The following is a 22,183-nucleotide window of genomic DNA, read 5'->3' as shown; positions in this document are numbered from 1 at the left end:
GGATTAAGTAATGAGATTTATGATGTTTTAAGTGGATCAAAGTGAGGACTGGTTTTGAAAAAATTAATTTTAAAAAAAAATTAGAAAATTTTATTTTTTTGAAATTTTTTATATTATTCAAAAGTTTAAATTAAAATATTAAATGATAAATTTTGAATATTTTTGGATTTTTTGAATAATTCACTGTTTAAATGTAATTTTATTTAGTCACATGATTGACTTTCAACTATCGTATCAATGACATGTGATTGAAAATCTACAAAAATTTGAATTTTTTAAATGATTTAACTATTGTTAAATTTAATTTTATTATAATTTCTTTTAATTTTTAAATATTAAATTAAAATCTGATTTTATTTCAATTTTATTATAATTAAAAAAAATTGAAAAATTTTACAATTTATTTCAGAATCGACTGAATTTATCAGAAAAGTTAATGGCAATAAAATTACCAAATTAATACAAAAATTTATATAGTTGTGAATTTAAATTTGCAAAAATGCATGCAAAAGTGACAATACAAAACTTGAAACAAAAGAGCTGAGATTTATATGCCATGAGATCATGTTGAGCTATCTCATGTGCTTTAGTGAAATTAAGTGAGTCAAAAAAACAGTGACAATTTTAAAGAATTTTCGAGAAAATCAAAAACTTGGACATAATTATAAGAAATATTAAATAAAATGGAGTTTGAGGATATTGAAAGAACTTTTCATGAACAGAAACAAAAATTGAGTTCAAAAGTGAAAAATTCAAGGAAATAAAGTCAAATTAATGGATTTAGTGATATTTCTTAATAATCTAACACAAAAGGCATTTAATAAAATATTGTGTTCTTAGGATTTAGTGGAAGAATATTCAAAAAAGACTATTGATTAATTTGGTTATAAAACCACTTTATTTTTATAGACATCATCTGAAGTATTAACCGATGTACATTAAGTTTGTGCAGTGAATTCATAATCTGTTAAATCATCTTCAAGACACCACCCTCAAAAAAATCTCAGAATTTTAATCCTTATGCTGACATTTTAAGCTTTACTCTTCTAACTACCTTAACTATATACATAACCTTAAACAACAAAAAAAGTTTACATAAAATATTATATTAATTTACACAAAAAACAACATCAAAAATTTTAAAATAAAATTTGACCTGAAATTTAGATTTTTGACAGATTTGTTGGATCTATGAATGTGAACAAAACGTTTTAAAGTCATAAACAGCAGCAAGAAATATTAAAAAAAAACTCTTTAAAAATGTCGGTGATTCAATCAAAAGCACCAACATCATCGCTTACCGACTCGTGAACAAGCAGTCCATCCGTAACATCAAGAACAAAAAAGTCAAAAAAAAGTAACAAAGCTTTCCAGTTCACATCACAAAATAGTTCATATAAAGTGCACATTAGATAGGATAATGAATAAATTTACAATAGTTAAATATAAAATAATAATAAAAAATACAACAAAATTCACGAATCTAAATCAGCAACAAAGTAATAAAGATAAGATTAAATACAATAAATTGGAACTGCAAATCACAAAAGAAGAAAACTGCAATGTTTGGGTCGTATAAGTATCGAACCCTCGTGCTCTGTCTCATTCTTATGCAGCAGGCAATTGAGGCATCGGATGATGTCCAAGAGATGCGAAAGAAGCAAAAAATTTCATTACAACAGCAGGAACAAATGCTTCTACAAATGCAACATGAAATTCAAGTTCAATTACAAAATTTATATGCAGAACAGCATCGATTGGAGTCACCGAATGATGATACAAATGATATTGGATATGAATATCCATCATATTGTGCTAATTGTCTTGGCGATACATTCGAAAGTACGAATAAAAATTTACTGAGTAGTGAGTATAGTCGGAAAGTTGATGGCACTAATAAAGCAGCACAAAGTGAAAATGAATTGAATCAATTGAGTGATCATAAGCGACTTGAAGCTATAAAACAGCAAATTCTTCTTAAATTGAATCTTCGTGAGAAGCCAAATATCACAAATTCAATACCCAAACAATTTATACTCGACACATTGCATCGTGCAGGCGAGCGTGACTTTGAGTACACGACAATGATGATGCAGTCAAGTGCACAGTCAATGATGGCATCTAGTGATGATCCAATTGTTGAGAGGCTGCAGCAATTGAGGAGGAATAATAGTGAGAATAGTTTTAGTGATGAAAAGGATTTTGTGGATGATGAGAGTGAATTTGATGACTTTTACGGAAAGACGAGGGAAATTATCACGTTTGCTGAACGCGGTAAGTATTTCAATAGTTTTCTTTGATGCTTTCTGTTCCTGAATGATTTCAAATGAGCGATTTTCTCATTCTCGAGCTACTCATCTTGACGATGACATTGCAAATGCATGAATCTTATTGATGACTTCATATAATCAAGACGTCATATTGAATGCATTTGCAATGTCATCGTCATGATGTGATGCTCAGAATTGTGATGCCATGTCTTAGTATTGGCTTATAAGCTGACATCATATTTGAACAACTTTTCGAACAATTGATACCAAATTTCCATTTTTATATGAGTTCGATACCATTGCATTAATATTAAATCATATTATACTCAATCACATACATACTAAGAGTTCTCGATATCGAGACCAAGACATTGCAAACTCAGTTTCGAGAATTTGTCGAAATCGTACAACTAGTCTCAAATAGCTTGGGCGACTCTAACTTGGTGACAGATTCGTTGTAAGTCTTGTTCTGCTTGAATTCTGTTACTTTCTTTGTACATACTTGGTTCGATGATGGTAGGGGTTAATTCTTATCATTGGTATCCTCATTTTGGGCCTGCTATCCTTCAGACAGTGCTGTTTGAATAGGTTATTAATCAAAAGTGCATATTCTGTCAAAAAGCTCGATCTCCAATGGTTTATTTAATGATAACAGGGAATATCACGAGAATATATGCACTTGACATTTGATTAGCTTCGATGTATAATTTCCCAAAAAGTGCCGTATTCAGATTCGATTTAATTCCGGCACCATAACAGAGTCAATTCTTCCTGGCTCCGTATTTATGATTCCGATCAATTGATCGACTTGTGCTATTCAAGAATCAGACTCAATTTACTTACAATTTCATCAAAATCTTCTAACATTGAACTCATATCATCTTATTAAGTTAAAATATAAAACTTTTAACATACAATGAATTATTAGTCATTCAAAAAAGAAAAAAAGAGAGAAAATAATCAGACAAAGTTTTAAATTTCTAAGCTCATGCTGGACATGCACAAGACACATACAACAATGATAAAAAAAAACTGTTCTTCTTCTCCTGAAAATCTATATTCCATCTCCGAAAAAAAAAGAAAGAAATGAAACTACAAATGAGTCTATTGAAACAAGAAACTCAAAGCAGCAGCATTTGAAGCATTGTGAGCGAAAAAAAAAAGTTCAGTTTGAAATGAAAAATGAATTTCCATAAATATCTCGTTCATTCATTTGGCTGCACAACGTCACATGGTCGCCACATGCTTTTTTTTCCTCTACTGCTACCCCACATCATGTCTGCATAGACATACAAAAAAAAAATGTTGAAGATGAAGTGAATGGAAAAATGAGAAACTGAAGGGAATTTGTTAATTTGAGATTTGGAATACATTGTGAGGCTTAACTGTTAAGTATGAAGGCACCTGAACATTAAAAGTGCGGTGCGCTGAAATTTGAACATTAGAAATATAATGTAAAGGCAACTAGAACCGTAAAATAGTTTTTTAAAATTGTCTGAGTCTCAAAATTCTAATGAAATGTCCTTAATCCTTGTCCAAAGCTCCTAACAAACCCCTAAGAATTTTCTCATGATCTAACCTTCACTTAGATGAGTTCATTAACTGTCTGTCAACCGGATAGCATAAATTGGTTTATTGAACCAATATACGGGACCAGAACGGCGTAGCTCTAACTTGGTACCAGATTTGGATCAAGCTTAAATCTAGCACCATGCAAGTCACGCTGTCCTTAGATTAGATTTTTGATCGACTAACCAATTTGTGCAATTCGGATTAGCTGACAAAATTCTCAAATTACGACCAAATAATCCGCCCCGGGAAATTTCTTAAAATTGAACCTTCTTCCATTTTTGCATCCCCTACCCAACTTAATCATAAGGAAATAAACCACCCTTGATACAACACTGGTTGTAATTTATCGCATATCTCATGTGAACTCGGCATGTAATGCACTCTCTATGTATCATTTATGTCTCGTCCACGACAATCATAATTATTACTATAATATGTGAGCAGTCGCTTAAAGATCATAAACACTCAGAATTACAACATACCATATTTTACGTCGCTGGCCCGCTTTTTTTTTCATTTTTATTTCTTCTTGCATTGTCGCACAGAAGGGAAGGAAAAGCTTTGAGGATGGAATGGAGATATAAAAGATGTGAAGGGATGGGGGGAAATCGCATTTTTTGGCACTAGCAGTTGCCAGAATTGTGTAAAAATGGACATTTGTGATATTAAGAAAGAATACAATAATAAAACAAGTTGAAAAGTGTCACGTGGAATTTTTGGTAATTGATTAAAGCGCAAAATAATTGGAATTTATTGACTGGAGTATTTGTGGGACTTGAAGTCATTAATTTGGGATTATGACTATCTTAGGAACATTAGTCATATCTTTGTTAGCTTTAGAGTCACTGAACTGGTCAATACTACTTTCACAGCTATCGATCAAGGTGTCTATCCTCTCAAAATTGCTTACTAATCTTAAATACACTGATCGGGTCAATACTAATCTCAGAGTCACTGATCAGAGTCAATGTCCTATTCAGAATCATTGTCAGAATCTGAACTAAAATCAGAATAATTAATCAGACTAATATCGACCTCAAAATCACTATCCTGTCTCATCTCTGACCCGCCTTTCTAGAATCTCCTAAACTGATCGTCAAAATCCTCCTAACAGCATGTTTTACTGAGCATGTGTTACTGAAAAGCGTCCAGAGTTGAATGACACAACTCACAAACCTCCCATCCATTCCCGAAAAAAAAAAGAAAAACGGCTGCAATTCCTTCAAAAATGAAACATTTCGCGTGCCGAATGAGGAGAAAAAGTTGAGTAAAGAACTGTGTGTGAGGATGAAGAACGAGAAGGAAAAAAAAAATGAGCAACTACAGAAAATTTTAATTTACTTGAATTGCATTCGGAGTGGGAATGGAATGGAACGAGAATGAACAAGAATGGCAAAGAATAAATGGCCAAATGTGGCCGCCAAGATTGCAGCAATTTGTCACTTGACGGAGAGAGAGAAAAAAATATGTGAATGCATATGTGGAACTTTTTTTTTTGTGTGTGATGACTAACATTTGTATTTAAAAAATCTAAATTGAGACGACTACTGTGAGGGATGGTCAAATGTGAGAACTATTGCTTGCTTATGGCTCCATGTACACGGACAGTTTTAATTATGTACAGGACGTATTTTGAATAGAAGCATTATTAATTAATTGAATATGTTGTTTTAATTATATTGTATGGATGCGTGAATCGATGTGGCTTAGTCTTCACGGTGTCACCATAGTACTCTTAGTCTAATGCAGGAACATGACACCAAAAACACTACACCACCGAGCAAATTCAGCTCACGAGTTCATGAACATTTGCTTGATATCCCGAGCAACACAAATGAAGAGTGCTCCGCTAAAGCGCTTTTGCAACATCCATATGGCACTTCGGGGAAGCTTCCATGTGCTGTTAATAAAAGAGCTTTAGTCTATTATGGACCGATGGGTGTCCTACAGCTCCAAACACCTAGTTTCAAGACTTATCCATCAAAAATTCACTGTAGCTACAAATCGACATAAATTTGCTATCAACCAGTTGTGATTTATATGCATTCACTCGCAATCCATTCCAATTCCCTGTTAACATCCAAAAAAAATTTCATTTCTACCCATTTAACCCCTTTAACAACCATCAATATCCCACCCATATTCAACCATCCTCCTTTTTCTTCATTACATCCATAACGTCTCCGTATCTAAGTACATAATTTTCATAATATTTTATGGACATCCTCATATCCTCAATTAGTCATAGCATATCTGATTTATGGCATGACTCTTGGCTTCTTACTCTGTATGGATAGTTTCATTACATTCTCTTTTTTACTTTTACATATTCCATTACATTTACATTGTGTGTGGATAAAAAAAAAAGTTGTAAGGATAAAAGAAAGTATGGAAACACTTGAAGACTGAGATCATGTGTCTTGAGCGCATTTCTGAGATTGAGTGACATTCAGTTGTGATGATGCTCAGCTGTAAGAGAAGTTGAAATAGCAAGTTACCTGAAGGACATATTGTGTGGAAAATGAGGATTTCCGATGTGTCGGTATATACGGATCAGGGCAGAGACGAAGACAAGTCACACGATGACAAGGCACTCCTGACCTAAGACCCACAGACAATTCCACATTTTTTCATACAAAATGTATCAAGAACAAAACGAACAAAAAAAAAAGAAAGAAAGATAAAAGGAAAATAAAGACATAAAAAATGTTTGTACAAGTGGACTTGCTTACATCTTGGCGACTGACAATTGTCACTTCCCACTATAAATGTAACTGAGCTGATAACGAAATGAATGTAAAGAAGCGGTTGCCATGAATTTTCTTTCTCTCTTATTCTATCATTTTAATTTTTATATTTTTTTTTGCAATATTACATAAATTATGTGTGCATGAATGCAAACAGTTTTAAGGGGATGAGAATGAGGATGAATTTATGGCACAGTTACATGCGGTTTTGCTTTCGGAGTTGAACTTTAACAAAAAAAAAGTTTTGCATTTTAAGCAGATGTCAAGTTATGAAGTAATTTTCATGTTTTCTGTAGTATTACAACATTTTACGAGATAACGGATTCGACGTACCGGTTACATGTGATAAGTTTGTTTGTTTCCACTTTCACTTCTACGGATGTAAGTGATTTTGTGGATGTTAATGGTATACTATGAAGTTTTGAAGCTATTGTGTAAGTTTCAGTTGAGAATTTATGAAGAAATTTTACTGTTTTCGGAATGCTATTTAATAAAGTTAGTGACGTACAGCCGTATTAATGCTCAGCCTGAATAAAATTTTCCTTAATAACGCTTAGCCATAAATATCGGTTACTGTATTTGCCTTACTAACGTGTTTGTTCGTGATATGTCTCAGCCTAAATTACAATCACCCTTAAAAGCACTCAGCCGTAATATGTCTCAATCTTATAAACGCTCAGACTTGATATTTCTTATCCTTAAATACGCTTAGCCTAATCAACGCTCAGTCTAAATATTTTCAGTCTTGATCAGATTAGACAACTGTGATCCATGGCCTCTCGCAGATGTCGCCTATAACTGGTTCTATCGCCGGCTTCCGCCTGTCAATTGCCAATACCAAATGCAATGCTGTCTCTATCGACAGCTTCCTTCCAGGAGTTTTTTGGTCTACCTCGAGCTCTCTTACCAGTCTCAATTTACACTCAACTTTAATAATGCTCAGTTTTAGTAACATTGGGCTAAAAAGTTAAGCTTAGCTTTGGTTCAGTTTTGTTAACGCTTTGCCGAAATATTTTAAACTCTCAGTCACGCTCGGCCTTAACAATACTCAAACTCAGTTATGTCCATCTATAATGGCTCTCAGATTTAATGAAGCTCAGACTTAAATACGTTTAGCTTTAATATAGATCAACTTAAGCGACAACGAAACTTATTCAATTATGTGAATTAAGCATTATGGTGCAAAATTTTCAAATTACCTCAAAACTTAAAAATCCCATTTCAATTTATCATTCTCTTATCTTAACAGGTCAGTTAATTTAATCAAATTTATCGATATCTCCTTATTTTTTTCCTTAAAAACTATATTTCTTTACCCTAGTTAAGATTATGAGAGATTTATGGGGCAAAAAAAGAGCAAAAATTAGCTCAAAACAATCATAAATTTATGATGAAAGTGCAATTGGATAGAAGACAAACTTATCTCAAGATTAGGAGAATAAAAGATCTAATGATGATGAACTCTGTTCAAATATTTTTATGAATATAAATAATTCAAAAAATATATAATAAAAATTTAGAAGTTTTTCATCGACACATGCACAAAAAAAAAAGTTTTTCATGATTTTTTTTTTCATTCGTTTATGACTGAAAAATGATAAAGATTGGCATTGCCATAAATTGCCTGAGATTGGCTCTAATTGTGTTGATTCATGATTTTTATTATTTAAACTAATATGAACTAGAAAAAGGTGTTTAAAAGTGTATTAAAAAGGATAAAGCTTGAAAGTAGCCTGCTTCCCACTATGAACTGCAGATCTAAAGGGTATGATAGAATCGACTCTTTGATCGCGAGTCTCCGGCGATGCTGAAGTACGGCTGAATTAGTCATACACTAATGTCAGAGATGTCATTGTTGGGAGAGGAGCATAACTTTGTCACACTGCCCTTTTTTGGAGTCCGTAATGGAAATATTGGTCAGCATATCCAAGGAACACGGTTACAGTATTAGAAAGCACAATGCAGAGAATCAATGAAAAATTTTCACCTGGTTAAAATCCGACCGCGTCTGGTTTGCGACCGGATTTTATTGAAGTTAGATCTTTTACCATGTCTATTCAGTGAACAACGTGTACTTTCTGGGCTTTTTATGCCTGGTGTTCCAGAATAACGGCTTCTAACACAAGAAGGTGGAGTAAAACACATGGGTTTTAAACCCGGAGTGAACGCATGAAAAAGTGAGTCTGAAATTTGAATAAAAAATTGACCTGATTTTTACTTAATATGACACCAAGTCAGGCTCAATTACTGTAAATTGGAGCAAGTTATAAACTATTCTAGGCTTGAAAGGCATGGTGTTCCAGAATAACAGTTTTCAACACGTAAATGTGGATTTAGACATGAGTGTGAGGTTAAACATATCTGAGCTGTGTATAATGCGCCTCAAAACCAAATATAACATAAAACTAAAATTCTTCATCTAAATTCAAAAAGCTAACAAATTCGAAAGACATTTGGACTTAGCAGGAAGCTAAGAAGATATTTCTCATGTCTATAAACGAGAAGAAAACTGATTCTTGGCTCCAAAAGTATTCCACTCCACTTAAAACAAGAGAAATCTATCTATCTCTATTAGATTTTTTTATATTCTTATAAAGTAATAAAACCGAAAAAAGATTTTAAATACAGTTTGAAATTTAAAGGTCGCGCTCGCTTCAAACACTTTTATTTTCTTGATCAAAAGCCAAAAAATTAATTTTTTTTCGTTGATATATTGGCAGAAAAAATTCCTCGCTTGAGTTTTAACAGCTTTGACGTTTTGTTTGTGATAGCAAAAAAACATGGAACTTGTGCATTGAATAAATAAACTTGCAAAAAAAAAAATTAATTGAATTTGAATGGCAAAAAAAAAAATGAATGGAAAAATTGAAAATTAAGTTCCAACTCTCAATTGCTTCTTATCAACTGTCGTGTCATCATTAACTAATTATTTTCTAACTCAAATGCTTCCAATTATCATCCATGCATTTTTATATTCATTCACTTTCCTTTTATTCATTTGACATGTGAGCACTTAAAACTAATTGAAAATGTCTGAGGATGTCTCATTGAGACGATGTCGCATCGAATGTGGATAAAAAAAAAAGTGTTGAGTGGAATAAATTAGTTGGATAATTTTTTTAGATGTGGTGTGAGGATGAAAGTTTTATTTTATTGATTTTAATGCCACGCACGTTAAGTGTGTCTGAAGATGAGGATTGGATGACTGAATGGTGATGAAGATGTGAGCATCGTTTAGTGGTGTGATATGTGAGGAGTTTATGGATAGTTAGTCTGTTTTGTTGGTATTTATCAGACTAGTTTGGGAATTTTGAGGTTAGAATTTGAATTTTGAGGTTGTGTTTTGAATTTTGAGGTTAGAATTCTCATTGTGAATCTTAATTTTAATATTCGGACTAAAATTCCAAGGTTGACTTACTTAGTATGAATTTTAAAGCTAGAATCTGAATATTCTGAGGTAAAAAAGTCTGCATTTTGAGGTTAGAAACTAAAAGTGTGACGATCCATTGTCTTCCGTGTCTACCTTCATCACTCAATCAGCACACTTGTGACGAACTTCCTTTCATCATCTATAAAAACTTAATAAAATGAAATTTGCAATAAAAAAAAAATTCATACAACATTGTATGTGCATTTTAATAGCCGAGGACATAACATAGAACATAATATACAACACAAGAAAGTGGAAATATATATAAAAAAGGAGCATAGAACATTCAAGAAATGTGCAATACAATGTGCAATGGAAATGTTGCATAAAAACTATCCCTACTGTATGAGTCATTGTGAATTGAGTCAGAATGGCACAAAAAAGACATTAAAAAGGAGGCACAGTGGCAGCATCATAAAATAGCATAAATAAATGGAGTGCAGCACACACATTGTATAGTGAAATTTGAGTTTGTCGCTTGCCAAGTTGTTGAGGATAGAAAAAAAAGAACGAAGAAGGAAGTGATGGGAATATGTGAGGAATGAGTAATTTTTTTGTTGTGATCGTTGACTTTTGAGAATTTTTCTTTTTTTGTGTTGAAGTTTGGAATTTTATTTCCTTTTATAAAAATTAAAGAATTGAAAAATTGGAAGTAAAATTCATAAAAATTCAAAATTTGTCCCCAAAAATTGAGTTTAAATTCTCATTTTACACTCAAAATCCAAGCTTATGAAAACTAATATAGACGTGATCATAAGTCTAATAAAATTTCTACTAAAACTACTTACGGAAAAGGTTTAAAAAATTTACGTCCTTCAAAAATTATGAACAATTACGGTTTTAACGATTTTCTCATTGCAATTTTTAACGATTTCCTATTCCTCGTAATTTTCTTTATTTTATTTTGTTGCAATTTTGTGCTTCCGATTATAAACTATGAGTAGTTTAAGAAAGAAATAGTCAAATTCTTTTTTTTGGCTTTTCTTTATTTCAATGACACAATTTTTTTTAATTATCTCATCAAAAATTCCTCCTTAAATTTCTAGCATATTCGAAACATCTTGGAGAATATATGAATGAGTATACAAGTTGCTGAAACAGATGTGAATGGATGAATGAAGCGCATTATCGTAACACATATTTGATTATCACATCCAAGCAAATCGTTGGAACTTTATTATATTCCTAGTCATTCCAAAAGCATCATAGTACTGCTTTAAATGATATTTTAAATCTATTTGCTTATGATTAAAGTAATCTTTTGAAGTAAAAGTCCTTGGGATAATTATTCGGAGATATTCGGTAGTTTTCACATCTTGCATCTAAGGATCATCATAAAAACACGTAGAAAACCAAGAACTTATACGTCTGCTCTGCTTTAGAATGCAATATTCAACGGAGCTGACTCAGGTCAACATAGAGGGTGGACAACTTTTGGCAGTTTTGTGACATTTTGTAACTCGTCATATGGAGACTATAATTTTAAATTGGAAGAAATTGATGTGGTTGGTTTGCATGGACACTAAAGTGGCAGGCACCAAGACACACAAAAATTTCTAAAAATTAGTAGCTTAAAAATTAAAACAAACACAAAATCTTCAAGCGCCTCCTCCTCATAATGTATTTCTAGCTAGCCACCCAGTCAAATGAGACCTTCAAGCAAATTGTGTCCGAAGAAAAATGCTCAATACTCTGTATTCATTTTCAAGCTCTAAAAAATCCTAAAGACTCACTTAAAAATCATCTAGAACAGGACTCGGATGTCGATTAAATTATTTTAATTTTTTTTAGTTTATTTTTATTGGATGCATTCACAATTGTTCTCCTTAATTGTCGTTTAAATGACCATCAATTGAAATTCAATATTCTCGATTTTTATCTTTTGTCATTTTTTTGTTGCTTTGTTCCGATTTTTTATGCTATTTGTTTCTATTGCTCACCTAATTGGCATTTGATCGGGTGCATGCAGAGCATGAGAATTATTTTGAGAGATTGTTGTTGAATGATCAGTTGCAATGTCATCTGAGCAGCACAACGAGTTCGCAAGGGTATCGACTACCTCTGCTATATTAACGATAAGACATGAAGTTGCCTTAACGGCACCGAACACGATGTGTTGTTCGATATTGTTCTTTAAAATGACTTTATAGACTTTGGATCATAAATTTTGTATTCCTCTAATTTATAAGATTCACCACCCTTGACCTCTCAAACCATAAATGTCCTACCCATGCTGCTAATCTTTCCAAACCACAATCATTATCAGTCAATGTCTATCAATCACAATAACAAGCCAGAATCACATCAAATATATCCGATTCGCCATTCAATGCCATAAAGAAAAATTGCCAACAAAACAAACAACGTATGCCATGCTGAATCCGCATGCATGGACAAAACCAAGACACAACATCAATTAATCTTTATGCAGAATGTCTTAATTGCCATATTCATGCATCAATCGGATGTTTGAAGTCATCATTTTATTTGTGATTTATTGATTGGCATCGTCTTTATTACTTTTTATCATTCCATATGAAACTCGATTCCCTCGACGTATGGTTTAAGGCTATTGCCTCAATTGGCCATGTCCGAAATGCGTAAATAATTGAAATTGCAAATTTTTCTTCTTTTTTTTGATTTTATTTTCTATTTTCCAACATACTCAATTATCGTCCAACTATGGCAACAGTAGCAACAAACGAGAATCTTCACATGAATTATGACTGACACAAGTGGAGCAAAACGAGCATGAGAGAGCTTTTAATTGTGATTGCATTTTTATTCCGTTTATCTAATATTTGTTGCTGGACTTTTTTTTTTATTTCATTTATTTTCCTTCTATCGTTTGCTGATTGTTCTGTGTGCTTCTCGCTCATCTGACTGTGTTGATGATGTCATTATGTATTCATAGGGATGGATAAACAATGAATGGAATTTGTTGTGTAGATAGGAGATGCAGAGTGCTGTGTGATTTTAAGGTTAATTTAGGAAATTTTGTTAGGTTTATAGACAACAAGAGGAACGAAATTTTCGGATAAATGAGAATGAAGCTGAAGAATACATGAGTAGGATTTTAAATTGCTGAAAATCGGAACCTCTTGGAAAGAGGCTGTTGATCGAGACAGTAGAGCATTTGATATTCGTAATTGGTAGAGGGCAGCCAGCGATAAAGTCAATTTTAGACGTCATCTGAGAGAGACCATGGATTACAGGTGATTTCCATGGCCAGCGAAGTTTATAAGTTAAGAAACAGGATATAAATTTGAGGAAATTCATCTTTTTGGTCTGTCCTTTGGTGGGCTGGCCACGTTATCAGAAGGCCTGTAGATGCTTCATTGGTAAAGGTATTTAAATCCAACTTTTTGGATGGCAAGAGATCGCGCGGCAGACCAAAGAACTCATGGAAGGAAGCTGTCGATAGAGATAGTGTCACACTTGGAATTGGAAATTGGCAAGCGGTAGCCAGCGATAGAGCCAGCTTCAGGAACCGACTGAGGGAGGCCATGGAACACACTTGATCTGTACGGCCAGCGAAGTAAGTAAGTAAGGTCTGTTCTTTGGAATAATAGACAGAATTGAACCGTCACAAGACGTCTTAAGTTGATTCTATCGTTGACTTCCGTTTGTCAATTTCCAATACCAAGTACAGATATTCAAATCCAACAATAAGAGTTTCCCATAACCTCAAAACAATCCTAAATGTCTTTCTAAATTCCCAATTTCCTCCTCCAATCCTCCAACTATCAACTCATTGAAACAAGCTCATTCTTCTCAATTTCTCAAGCACATTAGAACACAGCACGTGGACGCCAAGTTTACGATTTTATTCGGTAACAAAAAAAAAATCTTCGAAATTCTTCTTTCGATTCCTTTTTTTTTGTAATCGATATGAATATATAATAAAATAAAATAAATTCTTTGTGTATGCATGTATATGTGTTCACCGACGTGATTCCACTTGAGATATTGTGTCATGGACAAGCTTCTTCTTGTTCTAATAGCTCCTAACTATTTTGTTTTTGTTATTTTTTTCCCAAATATCGGAAAAATGAGAAAAATTTGAAACTTCTCGCAGAGTTTTTTTTATTGACGATTTTAAAGACTTTTGAGACATTTCTTTGACATGCTTGTGTGTATTTTTGCGAGTTTTATGTGATGAGGAAGAAGAAAAATGAAAAGTGAAAAAGTTTTTTTTTGCTATTTTTCTTCATTTTGATTCTGAAGACTTAATGCTTGCCACTATTGACATCATATAGGAGTAATAGACGTACATTTTGAATATTTAAAATTATGAAGTTATAAAAAAATAATTTGAGTTCTTTTTTCACTTGGGGTGTTGGATGTTGTCTGTTGTGATGGGCTGGAATGAGATTGGGTCATTGATTTTAAGATATCCAGTCGGTATAAAGTGATTGAAGCTGATAATTAGTAAGATTTTGTCTAAGAACCAATCTGTTGATTTGTGTTGTAATTTATTGTATGCAGCCTATTGACATAAGCTTTTCAAGGATAGCTACACTTGGATAGAGTCTATAAATTAATGATTTTGTCCAGTTCAGTCCATTGTGAGTCTTAGTTTGTGTTTTATTCGGTGTTTCGCGATTCAAAGCGAATCTGAAGTGACTCAAATATGGTTCCCGATTCGAATGAAATCCAACACCATCTTATAGTCACGCCGACTAGATCAAATATTCAAAAGAAACTCAAAAACCCTCAAAAACTTAACAAACTTCCTCAACTTACTTCAATAAAATAAATTATACGCTAACTCATTTAGTTTAATGCTAACAGAAATGATGCACACAGTAAGCAACTTCAAACAACATAAAATGATCTTTGAACTATGAACTGGATGTCAATATTTACACCGACAGTTAGATCAACTTACAAGCCTCAATGGACAATGCATGATTATTGATTTAGGATTTTCCAGACATGAGTTTTACTGCTTGTTAGATTTTATTTGTTGTGATGAATTCTTTAGGACTGATTCATATGTCTGTCTGAGAATTGGATGGCGATATGAATGTGATTTCTCGATGTCTCGGTATCGTTGAATTTTTTGAGATTGAGAACAGGACTGCAAGAGAACTCTTGGAAGTCTCATTCTTAAAAAATCTAGATTGAAGGTTCTTGGTCTTCAGAACACTTAGCCGAGCGGCAAATTGCGGGAAATTGTCAAATTCAGCCATTGCGTTTCCGTGAAGGCTCTTTTATGTCTTGTCGTTAATATAGTGCTGCAGTGGTGCCCTAGCGAGCAAATTGTTCAGTTTGGATTAGGTAAAGAGGTTAAAATGTAGACTTTAAAAGGCAAAGGCTTTTGTCCTTAATTTCTAGATCTAAATGAAGTCAATAATAGCCGCTAAAGGCACAATTTGCCACAAATTTTACAACACTGATGCCATACAACCAAAAAAAATTAATCAATATTCATATTTATTGCATAACTTATCTAGTTTTTGTAACTAATTTCTAGAAAAGCTTTAACACTTCTTATCCAGATGATTCTCAATTCACTCCTCATATCTCATTCCAAAGCTACATTTTACATCTTGTGAATCTTCAACCAACACAACAGTACACAAAAAAAAAATATATCCAACAACAAATAGAGCATGGCATTTTTTGCTCTATCATTCTACTATCTTTATTCGTATGAAAAGCATAAAGGAATTCTCGGAATTCTCAGTTCTGTGCTTTTTTAGTGATGAATTTTATGAGCGATATTGTAGTCGCAGATTCGCTTTTCAAGGCAATTTCTAGGGCTATAAGAATATTAGAGTTAAAGCTATAAGACATGATTATGGCATGGCAACTGAGACTAACATGAGCAAATGCTCTCGATGTGCTTTAAGAGTTCTAGAAAGAAGTTGTCACTCGATTTAAGGATGAGGAAAAGATTTTCAAAAGTTTGAATTTTATAACGGTTTTTAAAAATTTGAATTTCATAACAACTTTTAAAAATTCAAATTTTGCAAGAGTTTCAAAAAATTTGAATTTTTAACGGTTTTTTAAAATTCAAATTTGTTACCCATTTTCAAAAATTCAAATTTTAATCGATTCTGTAAAATTAAAATTTCCAAATAAATGCTGTAAATAATGTTGAAAAAACAAACAGCCACAAAAAAGTTCCCTCTTGTTTTCCTCTTCAGCTATAGTTTGTAGAGTAATAAAAAAAAATTTCTACATGTATTTCAGTCTTCGTTTTATTATTGAGAAGATTATTATTGGAAGTAAATTGAAAATATGATGTGAATGCACGAGTCAAAGATTAATGAAGAAGAATGCGGCATGGAGAACTTTTTGATACATCCTAATATAAAGATTGGGGTATGGATTAAGGGGTCGTATGGGGTTAAGTGAGGTTGGGGGTGCAATTGTGTCTCGAAAACCCTTAGAAATTGAAATATTTTGTTTAAATTGGGGAGAATCTAGTTCACCCTCCTTCCTGAATACGTCCCTGAGTACAGTACATCATGTTATATCTTCCCCTTCCACCTTTCCCATGATCCATGTCTGGCATCATCCAAATCCATTTCCCAGAATCATTCCGAACCAAAAGTCATCAACAGAGCACAAAACATCGGGCAGGCATAAAAAAGGAGTTAAGAAAACGAAACAATTGAGGAGTGGATTAATGTGTACACTTCTTTTCGCCGCTAGACGTGATCGATTGTTTTCGGCTCCACGGCGACGTCGACTTTTTCTCTCTTACACAAAGAAAATTTCCTTTTGTAGAACTTTTTTTTTTCTTCTCCTTTACACACACATTTACAAATTTTTTTTACACATACACACACAAACATGGATGGCGAACATAACCTATAAGTTTTTTTTTTGTGTATAGTTTCTGCTTTAACCGATAGAAAATGTCCTCAAAAATTCTTTTTTTTATTGAGGGTGTTGGGCGGGTGGGCAAGTAAGGAAGATGGAAATATACAAGAAATGTTTTACAATATGATTCGACATCCGCCGTAACTTCAAATAGAATGCCAATGGTATGATGCTTGACTTAATTTTCGATGGAAAACCCCACCTCCCCCTCCCCCGTAGTTCTCTGAAATATTTTGATTCTCACAGTTCTTTCCTCTCTCATTTTTTTGTGTGTAAACCTCGTGGCTTTTTCTTTATTTTTTTTTAGCACAAAAATTCATTATTGTCTTGACTTTTTCTAGGCATGACGAACAAAAGAAGAAAAAAAAAGTGTTTGTCATGCGACTTTCGTGTGCCTCGTGTGTCTATTCGTTTTGTCTTCGTTCTGTTTTAGACTACAAATTATTGTAAAATATGTAATAAATTTTTTTTTGATGTTTTTACTTCAATGCATGGGGAGGAATGGAACCTGAAATTTTTAAAATTGCAATGAGTTTGGTATTACTCGTTTGAGTAATCAATTCAAATTTCTCTGAGAATATTATTCACTTACTTACTAAGTTCGCACATATAAATATGGACGTACATATAAATTGTGATCCATGACCTCTTTCAGATAGCGCCTGATCCAGTACACTTTCAGCTAGAATAACAAGCTTTAGTCAGCAGCAGCAACGAAAACGTGACAATCGTCTAGTTGTTAGTTAGAACTCACTTACGTCTGTCAATTACTAATACCAAATGAGATACCTTCTCTAGCGACAGCTTCCTTTTAAGAGTTCTTTGACCGAATATTTCATTTTGTCTTCAAAAATAACCGAAGAAATGCAAATAAAAAAAGTAGACACTATATGGCTTGAGTAACTTACCAAAGCTCTTAGTTTCAGCAAAAGATTCTCAATGTCGAGAAAGAGACCTCCCAGACTCGATATCGAGTCTTGTCGATATCGAGACTTTGGGAAACGTTATTTTCAATCCTATGTGCTGTTTTAACAAAAGCATGTTGTCGATCTAAGTACGAAGATCGACTATTAAGTGTAGTAAAAGGATATGATTCAGTAGGTTTTATACGAGTTGAGTCACAGTGTCCACGAATTTAGTCTGGAAGAGTTTTGAAGTTGATTGTCTTGTCGATTTCAAGACTTCGAGAAACATTTTTGTCTGTCAATCTAAGAACGAAGATCTAATTAGTTTGACTTAAACCTTAAAGCATTCATCCATGACAGTGTCTCTCATTCTATTTAGTTTGACTTAAACCTTAAAGCATACATCATTAGAACAATTGAGAATTGTTAAGAGACAGTGCACAGTTGACTCGAATTTTGTTTGGTAAAGTTAACTCAAATCGATCTTCAACTTCTGAAGCTCCTCTTGTTTTCAGTCTACAATCATAATTCAATCATTTCAAATTATTGTACAAATTTTTATTGAATTTGCATTTTTGCATCCTTAAAAAATCCTCAAAAACTTTTTATTTCTCTACACTAAAAAATTTTTTTATTGCAATTCAATTTATCGAGGAAAAAAAAATTAATATTTTTCCAATCGTAATTTTCTCCCACATAAAACAATTCAAAAATCACATAAAACATGCAAACAAATTCCCATAAAAATCAATTGATCATAATTTTGTGTTTTTCGCTCAAAAAAATTCCACTTAACCTCAAAAAAAAATTAATAATTTTCCTTTTTTTATTTTCTCATTTCCCGCAAAAAATATCTTGATGAATAAATCAGGTCAACGCATCAACAGTCATCACATCTTGACGTTCTCAACGGCATACGATAATCAAACGCAACCAAATGCAAAGCTTAAAATTCGTATGGCAACACTTTGGATTATGGTTGAAGTGCAGCCATCATCACATAAAATGAAACGTGAGTCTGTCCATGACGAGAGATTGAGGAATGACCGAATGAATGTAAATCCAATTGATGAGTCATTTCGACACAATCAAGCGCCCACAAAGCGACGAAAGAGGAGGAAAAAGGACAGTCTTGATAAAAATGAGAAAAATTTGTATTTTCAATATGATAATCCTAATTTTAACAGCCATATCAGTAATAATAACAATAATGATGATAATAATAATAATAAAAATAATAATAATAATAATAACAGTTATAAAAATTATAATAATTATAACGACATTCAAGACACTATGAGCAAGAACAATAATAAGAATAATAATAATGATAATCATATCATTAACAGTAATAGTTATGACAATATTGAATGGCATGATGGACAACAAAAGCCCACAAAAGATTATAATGACCCATCATTGAGGGATAGTTTAAGAAGTGTGGGAGACATGTTTGGCAATTTTACACAAATCAGCACCAATAACAATAATAATCATTATAGACATAAGCATAAGAGTCATAATAACATTACATTATGGATATTTCGAGTACGCGACACAAATCAAACTAATCTAAATAGTGCTGCGGGTGATAATAAGGTGAGTATATGACTCTTGATCGTTATTAATCTAGTCCAAATCTATAAGAATCTAGTTTAACTAAATTTGATTCAAATTAGGCTGAATCTAGTCCAAATATTTCTAAATATTGCTAAATTTTGTTCAATTTAGTCCAAATCTGGTGGTTGAATCTAATCCAAATTTTACTGAATTTAGACCAAATTCTGATCTGGTGTAATCAAGTCCAAATCTAGCCAAATTTACAAAATTAGGTTGAATCTAGTCCAAATCTGGTTTTATCTAGACAAAATTTAGCCAAAATCTACACTAAATTTGGTTGAATCTAGTCCAAATCAGGTTAGATCTAGTTCAAATCTGATTGAATCTAGTCCAAGTCTGGTTGAATCTAGTCCAAATTTGACTTAATTTAGTCAAAATTCTGACGAATCTAGTCCAAATATGACTGAATTTAGTCCAAATATGACAAAATCTAGTTCAAATTTTGCTAAATTTAGTCAACATCTAGTTGAATCTAGTCCAAATCTAGCTGAATCTAATCGAAGACTAGCTCATTTTAACTTCAGTTTAGCTTCCCTTTTTCAAAGCCTTATCCAAATCTATTAAACATTTAATAAAGTCACTTTAGAATGCAAAGACATCCACATATGTAATCTATTTTTCTCCTTCAATTCAATATGTTAATATAATAATGAATTTCATATTCTCCAACTTTCTGTGCCATTATTTAATGACAATATTATAATTTCAATGTTATCAAGTAAAGAATTTCCTTCTTTCTTGTTTACTTTCTCACTTTTCCTTACTGTTTACACGCGTGTGTATGTAGATGTAAAAGTGTTTTTGATTCAACCATAAATAATAGAATTATCACTACTCATATTTGTAAGGAAAAATAGAAAAAATATGATATTAATTTTTATAAAATTTATGTATTTCCCGAGCGGCACAGCACAGTTGCTATAGTTGCTTATAATATCCTGGATGAGCACTGCATGCACTTTTCTGGCATGTTTGCTAGCTGCTCGGGTTATGTAGAATCAAACCCGAGGAACACAAGTCGATTAATCGATCAAAAATCCGGAACAAGGTCTGCTTGACACTTTTATGGATCAAGACTTAAACCGAATCCTACACCAACTCAGCGTCATGCCGACCTTGGGATTGGCTGTCAAATTGTGCTATTCGGGAAATTCATTGATTTTCTTATGTTTTCGGTATTTTTATTGGGATGCTCAGGAAAAATCGATAGATTAAATTGTTATTTTTGTAGCCTTAATTTTCATGATATTTTCTAGGAAAAATGTCTCGATTAGATTTCTATTGATGCGACAACATATTTCATATTGACAGTTCTGATAGTTTTGGACTAGATTTCTCAGAATCTTGATAAGTCAGTGGTGGTCTGCAGCGGCATGCTGATAGATTATTATAAATTGGACTAGAATTGAGTTTTAATAAATAAAATCTAATGAAATATTCTCTAATTTTAGGTATTAAGTGATCGCATGGAGTATAGTACATCAAAAGAGATTTCCCTCTCAAAGTTAGGCTGGCAAAAGATTGACGTGACGTCACTAGTTCAAAAATTCTACGAAGATAGTTCAAGTCGAACAAGTCCAGAGACAAGCATGCAACTGCTTATCGACTGTACCGGTTGCATTCGTAAAAATTTGAAAATTCATTTACTTCAAGAGAACGATGAGATGGAATCGACAAAACCGTTCCTTGTGGTACATATAGAGCCAAATATTGTTCGACGAACGCGACGACGAGCAATTGACTGTTCACTGGCTGGCAAGAGTCAGTGCTGTAAGCAACGATTTTATGTTAGTTTTAAGACATTAGGTTGGGATGATTGGATTATTGCACCACCTGGTTATTATGCTAATTATTGTCGTGGTGATTGTGGTAATGGAATTCATCGAACGCCGGATACGTTACTTACGTATTATTCCCATGTATTTCATGAGGTACGAAAATATAATAAATTAAATGGTAATCAACTATGCTGTGCACCACTCAAATTCTCCAGCATGTCACTAATTTATTTTGATCCTGATGGAAAAATTATCAAACGTGATTTACCTAAAATGGTCGTGGATGAGTGCGGATGTCCGTGATTTTATGCTGTGCTCGTGTGGATTATTATAAATAAATTCATTAAATTGTCATCGGATTGTGGATATTATGGAGGAATTAAAATGTTATAAAGGAGAAAGAGATGAAAATGCAGTTTAACTGTATGTCTATCACATGTTACAATGAGATAATAATATGGTATAAGTCCTTATAAAGGATCTGAATTTTTACTATATAAATTACGACAATTATCAAATGTTTTCATGAACTAAAATAAAGCCGGTTAGGGTTGGGGAAGGAGATAGATATTGAGCTAGGTTTTGGAAATGAGATAGGGATTGGGCTTGGGTAAGGATAGGATTAGGGGTAAGGCATGATCAGAGTGGAGTATGAGAGACAGGGTCGATCTTGGCAGGGACAAAGAGTGAAGAATTGAAATAGCATATTGTAAGGACTAAGCTGAGGTAGGGATAAGACTAGGACAAGGTCAGCGTAGGTCAAGAGAATGTCAGGGTTGGTCCTAATCAAGTGCTTTGACAAGTCTAAGGTGAGGTCTGAGACAAGGGCAATTAAAAGGAGAAGATATAGGGTAAGGGCTAGGGTAGGGATAGGGCTGAGGCTAAGGTAGGGTAAGAGTGCAATAATAAAACGCTGGGGTTGGTCTAAGGTAAGGAGTGGGTATAGGGAAAGGGCTAAGACAGGGTCAGACTATAGTTAATCTAAGGCAAGGACTAAGATAGAGAAAGAAGATAGGGATTGGGT

General features: G+C 33.1%; 1 protein-coding gene across 1 annotated transcript; it reads left to right on the top strand.

The window, feature by feature from the left end:
* The first annotated feature begins 1,602 nt into the window (after positions 1-1,602).
* Positions 1,603-21,759, top strand: LOC139096868 (inhibin beta chain-like). The gene is made up of 3 exons (XM_070648624.1): positions 1,603-2,274; positions 18,633-19,360; positions 20,833-21,759. Exons 1-3 carry the CDS (start codon positions 1,611-1,613, stop codon positions 21,460-21,462), a joined length of 2,022 nt encoding a protein of 673 aa, XP_070504725.1. The 5' UTR covers positions 1,603-1,610; the 3' UTR covers positions 21,463-21,759.
* The last annotated feature ends 424 nt before the right edge of the window (positions 21,760-22,183 follow it).

Source organism: Chironomus tepperi, unplaced genomic scaffold (genome assembly GCF_022539635.2).
Source record: "Chironomus tepperi strain 1889 unplaced genomic scaffold, CSIRO-AGI_Ctep_v1 contig_408, whole genome shotgun sequence".
NCBI lineage: Eukaryota > Metazoa > Arthropoda > Insecta > Diptera > Chironomidae > Chironomus > Chironomus tepperi.
This window is presented reverse-complemented; position numbering and strand designations above follow the sequence as displayed.